The 12039-nt window shown below is 40.1% G+C and overlaps 1 protein-coding gene across 1 annotated transcript; it reads left to right on the top strand.

Annotated features, from left to right (window-relative positions):
* Positions 1–1421: 1421 nt before the first annotated feature.
* LOC311268718 (sterile alpha motif domain-containing protein 9-like) lies at positions 1422–11831 on the top strand. The gene is made up of 4 exons (XM_084372511.1): positions 1422–1534; positions 3880–3938; positions 4251–4309; positions 6006–11831. The coding sequence occupies exons 3-4, from the start codon at positions 4306–4308 to the stop codon at positions 10625–10627; spliced, it is 4626 nt and encodes a 1541-aa protein (XP_084228637.1). The 5' UTR covers positions 1422–1534; positions 3880–3938; positions 4251–4305; the 3' UTR covers positions 10628–11831.
* The last annotated feature ends 208 nt before the right edge of the window (positions 11832–12039 follow it).

The raw sequence follows: 12039 nt of genomic DNA, 5'->3' as shown, positions 1-12039 counted from the left end.
GATTTTAGTTGTTTAAAGAAAAATTGGACAAGTAGACCAAGTTTTGTGATTGAGATGAGTCAGTACAGGATAATATATTCTAAATGCACATTAATATAAGCAAATCAAATCAAAAATGTCTCCCAAAGTTAAAAGTTGTGGTTTGGATATTGATTGAACAAATAAGGGAATTTTCTATCAGTGTGTACCTCAGTTTATTGAGTGGGAGTTTTACAGGTGTTTATATTAACCCTCAGGAACCCACACATTCTTCACAGCCTGTGCAGGTCTCTCACATGACACCTGCTGAGTCAGTGCCCTCTACATCACCAGATGAGTCTATATTCTATATGCTCACATTTGCAGCAAGCACCACCAAGAATCCAGAAAATATTCACATTTAAGAAGCTGTAATCAGAAAACTTCGTCCCCTTTTTTCTTAATCAATTATCAAAATGGCTGGAGATTAATTGAATAGCTAACAACTAATCGATTAATCTTGCAGCTCTATTTACATGTGCACAGAGGAGCTGGTATGCAGTTCAATGTGTTGTCTGGGTTATCTATTGCTCCAGTTAACATTTGTAATAGTAGCTTACAGTCTAACCTTTTCCTGAGTTCTGTGCATTGCTAAACAAAATCAGGAATTTTAACTGCAGCAGGCCTCTGCCAAAAAAACCCCAGCACAGGAACACAGCAACATACGGACATGTAAATATATGGAAAACCAGACTCATTTTAGGATGTAGCCAGGAAGTAACAAATATAAGTAAACACTCTTAACATAAAAGTAAATACACTACTCATGCATGCAAATGAATATGCAATAAAAGTCAAATGCAATGTGTCGCATTATTTGTGGGGACCAAAAATATTCACAAAACACAAATGAAAATTTAGATATGTCACAGAATAAGCAATCAAGTGAAACACTATCCATATATCCCTTATTAATTTAGAGTAGTGTATGCTACAGATGAGAAGATCACAATCAGTTTTGAATCTCTGTATTCAGTGCAGGAGATTTGTGATATATGTAAACATACTGTAAGTTGTTCCCAAAGGCTGGAAACAGGAGTCAGTAGAAGTGGCCAAGCTACCTGGTGAGGATGCCCCACCCTTCATGAGACATATCTCATGTTTCATTAAAACTGTAAACACCCAATGACTTGGCACTTTCCCCTGTGGTCAATGCTGATATGTGGCTCATCAGTTATATGACACGGTCCGGTGGTGCTGCTCAGATAAACCCTGCCCTTCTTTCTCTCCTCCAGCCTAAATGATGAATCCCTGTTTTATGGGCATGACTCACTCAAGTTTCCAGTTGCAAGTTGAAACTGCCTTATTTCCCATTTTCTCAAAAACGAAACTTGGAGGTACTGCGCATGCGCAGTAGCTCCCGTCCTGCAGTGTGAGCTCTCAGACGACAGAGGTCTGGTGAAGTTGGAGGAGCTGCTGCGATTTGCTCCAACAGGTTCTGACAATTTTCATTGCTGGTGTTGTATTTTTTTTAAATCCAGACGCACATATGCCGACCTCTCGGCAGTCATTCAAGGTAAGAACATTGGTCGCCTCTTTCAATGTTTATAGGGAGTGTCGCGGTTTTCGCCTCACTTATGGTAATGCTAATGTACAAAAACAAATGTCTTGATATAAAGCCCGACGATTTTCTGTGGCTGGACTGTATTAAATACCCGTATTTACAACATATAGACCAAATGAGTTGGGTGTTATGGATGTTTCAGTATGTCTGGGTAGGATTTCGAAGTTATTTAATGTTACATTTGTTATATATTTGTATATTTGTTTTTCGTACATTTGTACTTTGAATCTCCCAAACGCTTGCAATAATGTTCAAACCCAGAGAAATCCACAAGTCTACTCCAGGTAACAGTGTGTTACATTTGGCTGTGGACGCTACTTCCAAGAGAGGGAAGTGGGCAAAATTAGTAGCTGTGAGCTAATGTGAACAACAGCACACACAGAGTGCAGAGTGTGGGTGTGTAGTTAAATTCAGGAACTCACCAGAGACTCTGCTTCTCTCTCTTCTTTCCCCCTCTCCTCTCTGTAATGTTTTTCATGAGGTAAAGTACATTTCCCCTAGAGATCCAGTCAGCAGTTAATACATAAACTGTACTGAGGAGATTTTGAGAGGATAGCTCAGAGAGGTGACAGGAAACGGGATGAGTGAGAGGCCGACGACTAGCAGCAAAGGGCCACAGGTCAAACTCGAAACCCTGGGCCGCTGTAGCGAGGACAAAGCCTCTATACATGGGACGCCTGCTCTACCAACTGAGCTAATTTGGCACCCCATAAATCCACTTTTTAATCCCAAAACTTCCCAAAAGAGCTCTGAGCTCTTCTCCCGTCAGGTAATCGTTCCGGATCAGAGCAGAATTTGAAGTGACTCCAGGTGTTTCTTCTCCAGAGGGTCTGGCTCTAATCCATGCAGCAGCTTTTGCCCCCCTGCTCCAGACAGCCTTCCACACAATACTCTGCATGCATCGTTTGTTTTGTTTTGAACCGTATCGGAACTGTAACGCAACGCACATGCATCCAGTGGAATCTTTGGGGAAGTTATATACTGAACATTTAACTAGTATTATTAGTGATGCATTAATGTGTAAGCATCACTTAATGTTTCAGCTGGGAAAGTTATAACTCATTTCACCTGCTTTATTTACTACCGGTTAGTTTAATCTATGTATCATACTTGAAGAGTTGAAAAATATTTTGAATTAAAAATCTGAATCTGAATCTGCAAAGTAACTAATAACTAAAACTGTCAAAAAATTGTAGTGGAGTAAAAATTACAATATTTCCCTGTGAAGAGGAAAAGTATAAAGAAGCATAAAGTATGGATACCCAGGTAAATTACTAGCACCTCAAAATTGTACAGTACTTAAGTAAATGTACTCAGTTACATTCCACCACTGGTTGTAATTGTATGTAAAGGTGTACCTACGAAATACTTCAGACTTCGGTGTGCCTTGCAAACGTTTGAGAACCACTGAACTAGAATAGATAGCTATCTAAACAGCCCTCTACTTCACCAACCTGAGCTGTACTGTAGATGAGACAGCGGTGCTCTCACGTCCCGGCTCACTTCCTTCCTGCATCTCCTTGAGCTTCGTCTGCACCTTTTTGCATCACCCGTCTTCCTTTTTGAAGCCTCTTCTATCTATTGCCTTAAAGTCTTGAATTACATAGCAATCTACCACCAGAAGCCAACAATGAAAAGCCTTGGTGTGCACTCTCTCTTGCTTTCTCTCTTCATCTCTTGCGTGCTGACATGCGTGTCCAGTAGTGTGAAGTAGATTTGCTTGAATGACACGCTGACGACCCAAAACGTTCTTGTTTTTGATCAACAATATCATATTATTATTTTTGTGGCTTTAATGGCATGATCGGAATGACAGATGAATAGACCTGAGACCTGTTTGTCTTCTTCTTCTTTTCTTTCTTGACCTTGGGCTATTCATAAAAAATGTGCGGCTGTAGCCTCAGATGCCCAGGCTTAATGACTGCTATGGTTAGAATTTATACATTTACATTTAACAATGAATCACAGACTACATGTTAGAGCGTTTGCTCATGGTGATAAACAGAATTGTCTGTCCATGTCTGCAGTTCACCTGAGCTCTTTGGGTCTTTAAACCTTCTTTTAAGTCATTTATTTTGGTTCTTCGACCCATAACTTTACTCTTATAGTTAGCTCAGTGCTCTCCTAGCATTTTTTTTGGCTGCAGCAGGTTGGTGATTTTAGCAAAGCCCTACAAACCAACCATAAACCAAAAAATTATACCAGTACTTTTGTGAACAATAGGGTGTTGCACACCTCTAATCTGTAAGCAAGATTTCAATGGACTGATTGTAACTGTGTAACATTGTCTCTTGCAGATGGAAGGTGAAAATAAGTAATCGCTGATGATGTGAGGAAAGGACGCAGTAAATCATAGGTGAGTCCTTTTATTCAATACTTTAAAGGTAGTGTACTAGTTTGAACTGTGCATTTAGAGACCATTCTGCGGGATCAGACCAGCTGCGACGAGTTTTGCCAAGTTTGGACCTGCTTATATGTGCTTAAATGCTTATATTTTCTGACACATAAAAGTGAAAACTTCAGAATAATATACAAATGTGTTCATCACTTTAACTGGTTATGGGAGACCTCATATTATTTGCTCAGTGGTTAATAATTAATTTTCAGTGGTCTAACTGTGAAACTTGACAATGGACTGACTGTAACTGTGTAACATTGTCTTTTGCAGATGGAAGTTGAAAATAAGTTATTGCTGATGATGTGAGGAAAGGACACAGTAGATCATGGGTGAGTGGAGTGACAAGTTTGTTTTCATGAGATGCCCTTGTTTCAGTATTTGAAGGTAGTGTCGTAGTTTGAACTGTCTGCATTTAGATAGATAGACAGACAGACAGACATACTTTATTGATCCCGTGTGGAATATTATGTTACAGCAGCATTAACAAAAAAATTAGCGCAGCAACATACTAGGGACTATCTTGTGACAGGTTTAGACCAGCTGCAATGCCCATCAATGTTCACATTTTGACCCTTTAAAGCTGTTGAAGAAACAGAGTGATATGCACTATGGAGGGAGTTATGGTAATGATACAGGCTGCTGAGTTTTTGACTTAATGAAGTTTATGAAGACACTTGAGAGGGAGACCAAAGAGGATAGAGTTTTAGTAGTTAATATGGGAAGTAATCAGGGAGTTGATGAGAATGGCAGCACTGCTCTGTGTAAGTAATGTGCGAAAATTATTAATATTTGTCATAAGTGAAGTATGCAGGCCGAGTAACATTGGTGATGTGTGGTTTGAAAGATGATGTGCTGTCCAGGATCACACCCAGAGTCCTTATCTGAGGGGAAGGTAGTACTGTGGAGTTGTCAGGTGCAGCCAAAGTGGATTTAGAGCAAGTGAGGGAAACCTCAGTTTTATCACTGTTAAGAGATAGAAAGTAAATAATAAATATACTGGAAAGGACTGTGATTTGAAATTAAGTTGAACAAACTGAGTGCAGCCTGAGAAGTAGGATCTGAACCAGTCAAGAGAGGTGCCATTTGCTGTTTTTTCCATTACATCTGCCGGCCTGGCTCTACTTGGTTTGACTCGGCACGGCAGCCCAGAGCAGCCGGGGCTTTGCATTTCCATCACAACTGGGCTACCTGCTTGAAGGTGTGTCTTAAACCAATGACGCCAGGTCCAATCCCTGCAGTACTATTGAAGAATCACCGCTAACAAAGTGGCCCCACTAATTCAGTTACAAACACATTTCATTTACTATAACTTATTCACAATAATGAGACCCCCGTTATTAAGTCATTTAAAAGCTTTTATTTTGAAGCAGCATTACAGGAAACGTGGCATTTTCTGGTAATGGAAAAGCAAATCGGCCTGGCTCGGTTTGACTTGGCACGGCCACAAGTGCTAGTGGAAAAATGGCAATAGATCCCAATAGAAGCTAGCCTGTCTCGGGTGATGGTATGTGAGATGGTGTCAAAGGCTGCACTCAGATCAAGGAGGACAAGTATGGTTTAAAGCCCACAGTCAGCTGCCATCAGCAGATCATTAGTGATTTTTACCAAGACTGCCTCTCTACTGTAAAAGGGGGAAAATAAACTGGAATTGTTCAAACAGATTGTTGTCAGTCAAGTGGTTGTGAACATGAGTACTGAGTAGCAACTGCTTTTTCAAGTATATAAGAGAGAAAAGGTACATTTGAAATTGGAACCTGCACCAGGTTTCTTTAGTATTGGAATTATTGCAGGTGTTTGGAGAGATGATACATAGGGGAGTTGAAAGGTAGTAAGATTCGTGGTGACACGTTGGTTTTAGACTTAATGGGATTTGTTGACGAAATGGAAACTGTATAATATTGTTGACGTTTAAACTATGTACTGCAAACCACAAATGCCTTAAGTGTGAAAAAGAACTATAGTGCTTCTTTGATTCTGATCAAACATACTGCTTTTTTCTTCTTTTTTTCCCCCCCAACTATACAGCAGACAAACTTGACCAGTCCCCCAAGAGCTGGACTGAATCTCAAGTAAGCACCTGGCTAAGATCCATTGGAGTGAAGGAGCAGTACATAGATAAACTCTATGAGGAAGAAGTAGACGGACATATCCTTGTTACACTGAATGAGGACTTTTTAAAGACAAAGATTTGCATGAAATCAGGGCCTGCTCATTTAATAATTCAAAAGAGAGATGAGCTCATCAACTCCAAGCAAAAGTCTCAAGAGAAGAAAAAGCCCACCAAAACTGAGTTTGAGCAGAAAAACAATCAGAATCAATGTCCTCCTACGACAAGTGAAGGTCCTGCAGCACGGACTCCTGACAGAAATCAAGACGCCTTAAAAGAGAGCCAAACTGCTCAGGGACCGTGTGTGTTGACATCAAAGGAAGACTGCAGGCCACGACCATTTGATCAAGAAGGGATTGATTTCATTTATGTAAAGCACCGAGTCCTGCAGCCCGAATCCGGTGCTTTTAACCTGACGTCTCCATGCCATGAATTTAAGTCTTTTTCTGTAGCTGCTGGTTTGGATCGCACACGACTCCAAGCTAAGTTTGCGAAGGAGGTTCTTAAATTTGCTTGTGGCTGTATGAATATCAGATCAAATGGCACAATACACTTTGGTGTGATGGACAGCAAGGAGGATGCAGGATACGTGCATGGTGAGATAATTGGTATCCCTGTAAAAGAGAAAGACATCTATGTAGATGCTTTGGACTACATTGAAAAGAGCATCTCCTCTGAGAAGGAGCATGTGCGCCAGTGTGTGCGGCCACCAAGGTTCATTGAGGTTATGGATCAAGAAAGCACAGAAAAGAGGTACGTGGTTGAGGTTGACATTGTGCCTTTGTTAAGTATTGTAAAGAGCAAGGTGTATGCAGTTCGCCTGCCAAACTTCAAGGAGTCAACTAACAAAGTAGAATATGAGAAAGAGACTATTCTGCGGAGGGTAGGCTCAAAAACAGAGCCAGTGAGTGAAAAAGACCTGAGTGACTTTTACCAGCGACTGAAAGATCGGGATGCTCAAAGAGAAGAAGCCGAGAAGAATCAGTTCCTCAGTGCCCCAGACTTCTGCAAAGACCTTGGAAGAAAACTCACAATGCTAATGACAAGTGGTAAGAAATTCATGGAAAAGGACAAATGGTTCATTCTCGTCACCAACAGATTTAAACCCGAAGACCTCTGCAACATTGACTGGCTGCTTAACATGAACATATTCTGTGTGTTTGACTTTGACCCAAACTCAAAGATATCAGGTCTTTGCAGTAAATACCTTGAGCATCATGCTGCAAACATGCATTCTCTGCAGAGCTATAGAAAATCAGGTGACATGACCATCAAAGAATTTACAAGCAACCTACATCTGTTCGAGCAGACTAGCTGGATCTTTTGTAATGGCCGGACTGACTTCAAAGGAAATGAAACTCCATGTGATGAAATGACTTGGATCAAGACAAAAATGACTTTCTTCAGTGAAGCTGTGTCTTTGATCTGTAAACAAATCTTGCCAAAGGGGACTTTCCAGGTCCTTTTTCTTCTCACATCACCAGTTGAAAAACCACTCTTGCACACCTTTTATGAGTTTTTCAGAGACATGGAAGGCCATGAAGACATCATCTGCATCTGTGAATCACAGAAAAACTTCCAGAAGTGGCAAAGCTTTGCAGAGGGCTCATGTGGAACAGAAACTGTGAACAATTCCAGTGTTGTTGGGATGAAAATGAGTCACATTAATGCAACTCTGCAGCAAATACAACCCGTTAAAGCCTGTGCCAGCAAACACTTGCCAGTCTTTGTGAAAGGGACATGTCTTCTTGAAACACAGTTAGAGGAACAAATGTACTCTCTGGAAATTGTGACAGTCAATCATTGTGATGAAACAAGCGAAGATTTCGTCAACGAGGAGAAAGCAAACATTGAACAGCAGTTCTACCGCGGAGGGAGAGTGAACTGGCTGAATTTCTGGCTTGCTGAACACAAGTATGTTGGGGAGGTCATCGAAAGAGATGCTTATCAAGAAGTTTCCAAACTTCTCCATGATGCTTTGAAATGGAATGCAGATGAAACTCCAGTGAACAGTATAAACATCTACCATCATCCAGGAAGTGGTGGAAGCACTGTGGCAAGACAAGTGCTTTGGAACAACAGAAGAGATCTAAGGTGTGCAGTTGTGAAGCCTTCATACTCAGCTCCTCTTGTTGCACAACATGCAGTTGAACTAAGAGAATATGAAGAAAAAGATCCACAGAGGTGTCTTCCTGTGCTGCTCCTCATTGAAGACTCAGAGAAAGAATACCTAAATGATCTCAGGAATGAACTAGAGGTTGCTGTTAACACCAAAAGAATCCAGTTTGGAACTCTGTGTTTCATCCTGTTGAGCTGCAGACGATCCCATGAGCCAGAGAAGAAATGCAAGGAGTCTCCATTACAGAATGTGTCCGTCACTCACAAACTGTCTGCTAAGGAGAAGAGAAAGTTCTCTGGAAAACGACAGATGCTTGAGAAGCGATATGAGCATGAATTCATCCTGACATTTGTTTTGATGAGTGAAGAATTCAATGTGGATTATGTTCAACAGTTTGTGGAACATTTGCTTGTAGGCATTGAGCATAAATCTGCTGTCACTCGCCTGATTCTCTATGTAGCACTGCTGAACACTTATGTTCAGAACTCTTTCATTTCTCAGTCCCATTGTGAAGCTCTGCTTGCTTTAACCATTCACTTGGAAAGGTTTCACCAGCATGAGTTTGAGAAATCACTCAGCCCTCAGGCGAAATTAGTCTTCTTTCACCTCAGAGATGACAAGACGCACATCGAATCGATCAGAATCATCCACCCACTTGTTGCAAAGGAAATTCTCCAACAACTTTTGGGAAACCAACAGACCCAAAGTAGTGTGGCCATGGATTTGCTCCATGAGAACGTGCTTTTTGAGCACAGATTTGGAAGGGACGAATATCTGTCTTTTTTGAGAGCACTTTTCATTCGGAGAGCCAGAATAAGCAAAGGGGACAAATATGATAGTTTTTTCTCCCCTTTGATTGAACATGTGTGTTGTCAAGAACAACGCACAGACAAAGCAATTGAGTTACTGAAGGAAGCCTTCCAGTGTTTCCATAAAGATCCCTTCTTTGCACAACAACTTGCTCGTCTTCATTATACTTACGAAAAGTTTGAAGAGGCAAAACACTGGGCAGAGACAGCAGCTAAACAGCTGCCCAACAACTCATACATACTTGACACAAAAGGCCAGGTGTACAAAAAATGGTTCCAAGCTAAATGCAAGGCCATCGACAATGACAACATACCAAAGACAGTTCAAAATACAGCAGGTGCTGTGGAGACTGCACTGAAAGCCATTGAGTGTTTTCAGGAATGTGAGAAAGCAGCTGAGGCAGACATGGACAATGTCAACAGCTCTGGGTTTTTTTCTGAAGTTGAGGTTGGATGCAGCCTTCTCAAACTGATCTCTTCATTGGATGTTTTTGCAAACAGAGCCAATGGTCATTCAGAGTGTATGAAGTACCTGTTAACAGATTACATTCCAGAAGAAGTTGAAGGTCCCTGGGAACCATTTCATGGCCGTTTGAAAAAACTAAACAAGACAATGCAAGATGCATTGGAATGGATTTCAGAAGACCTCAGTTTCTTCCAGACAGACATTGGTGCAGATGAAGAAGAGACCCCTGAACATCCTGAGGAAAAGATCAGTCATCCACTGATATGGCTGGCAAAAAAATCTTCAGAGTATGGGAAGTACTTCAGTGAATCTTATTGCACTGGACTTCTAAAACAAGGGAAGTCAATCCCAGCCAATCTAACTTCTTTCCAAAAACGCATGGTTATCTATCACCTTGGCGGGGGGAATGTAACATCCATCCTCTCCAAGCTAACTGAGCAGAGGAATGTAGTACCTCTTCTACAGAGCATGCTGTCTCTCTACCCCAGCAATCCAGTAAAGGCTAAATTTGGTCAAAGGGATATTGTCAATTATGTAGTGGCCCACATTTCTCTGAACTGCCTGTCACCACAGACTCAGAAGGTCGCTTCACTGAAAGATCTACAGGCACTTTGCCGTCAGTTCCCATCTGAAAAAAAGAAATGCTTACCAAGTGCCCTGTTCTTGCTTACCTTGCTATTCTGGCCCGAGGATCATGACACAGAACTTGAGACTGAAACGAAATATGAAATTGTGCAGTCGGCTGTTGAACACATGGAAAAAGGCTACTGGACCAAGATGAAGGACATTGCTCAGCGAAAGAGAAGGCTGTACACCCATTTCTTTCTGGGCAGTGGGAATGGATTGGATAAATTTGTCCACAAGAGAAAGTTTGAAAGACTTACAAAGGTCTTTTCAGTCTCGGAGAAACGCATGAAATGGTTTAGTGGTGAGGCATGGAAAAAGCCAGAGATTGCTAAGATACTGAAACGTGTTTCTGGATGGACTGAAGATGGAGTGGTGTACCTTGAGGGACCTCAGAAAAAGAAGTTCAATATCCTGCCTCTTCATGTACCTTCAGTGCCCCATGGTAATGAAAACATCACATTCTACCTGGGGTTTACGTTCAGAGGCCCTGTTGCCTGCAACATTGTTGTGAAAAAGTAGTTCGTCTTTGAACAATGATAATGTCACATATGGCTGTATGCCAGCCTGCTGAAGCATTGGACTGGTATCCAACTCATTATCAAGAGCAAAAACAGATCAAGATCAATGAAAAAGACACAAGCCCTCTTGTAACAGTTGTCAAGCAGGTAACATGTAAAAGACAAAACTAAAAATGTTAAAGCACGGTATGAGGATTGTTGTTTTGTAAGATGTAAGATAGTTTGTAAGATTTTCAATTTTCCATCTTCCATATGTATATATATTTTATAGCCACATATGTCTGTGTAGACAAAGAAAAATATATTTTTTTGTGTATATATGAAAATGGATTGACATGATTGACTCTGGATTCTCAGGGTAATAAGAATGTAAACTGAATTTGCTACTCTTGAGCTCAGTGGTTCTCAAATAGAAACTTTAATTCCCTGTTTAGATCTGTTTCTATTACCCTATCATTTTCAGATTGTTTGTAGATCAAGTTCAGATGGACTGCAATTCACATTTTTTGTAGATCTTTTTTTTTTGTACTCACTGTTCTTTATTTTCTATGATGTGTAGTAAAGAGGTATTTTTTTTTTTACATTATTTATATATTTGCACTGAATGAGAATGGTGATGGATAAGTATTTGACCATGCAAAGTTTTCTTAAATATATGTAAAACATGTTGTATGCAATTAACTATTTGTTTCTTTAATATCAGTTTTATGTTGTCTTTCTTTGAATACATTGACCTTTCAAGTTCAGATGGACTGCTGTTCACAGTTTTTGTAGATCTTTTTTTTTTCTTATACCCACTCTTCTTTATTTTCCATTATACAAGGTAGAAAGAAATGGGATCACATCCATCTATGTTCATGGGAATTTAATTAGTGTTCCACTTTCAACAATAAATGTATTAAGAGCTAAACAGCAACAATTGTACAGTTAAAGAACAATGTATTTACATATTGGTGTGCAACAGAAAAATGTGTGTAGTATAGAATTTAATGGTTGTATAGATATGGAAAATACTTTACGACCTGAGCATTTCTACTTAAAAACACAAATGGAGTCAGTCAGGCTCTTGTGCATGAATGCACTTTATTATTTTATATACTTGCACTGAATGGGATTTGTGATGAAGAAATATTTGACCATGTAAACATTTGTGTTCTTAAATATACGTAAAATATGTCACTCAATAAAATAAATCATCTTTTTTTGGGATTAGTTTCATGTTGTCATTCCTTGAACAAACTATATCATCTTTCCAAGTTCAACTGATGGTGAGAGTCATTTCAGAAGATATGAGTTTACAGTGCAGCAACTATCAGACTTTGTATGGCAGAGTTGTTAGGCTTATACTTGAAAAATGAATGAAGGTTTTTGTACTACGTTTTTTATAGGCTAAAGGTTATTTGGGCACATGAT

Source organism: Pagrus pagrus, assembly GCF_965226575.1.
Source record: "Pagrus pagrus genome assembly, chromosome: 13".
NCBI lineage: Eukaryota > Metazoa > Chordata > Actinopteri > Spariformes > Sparidae > Pagrus > Pagrus pagrus.
This window is presented reverse-complemented; position numbering and strand designations above follow the sequence as displayed.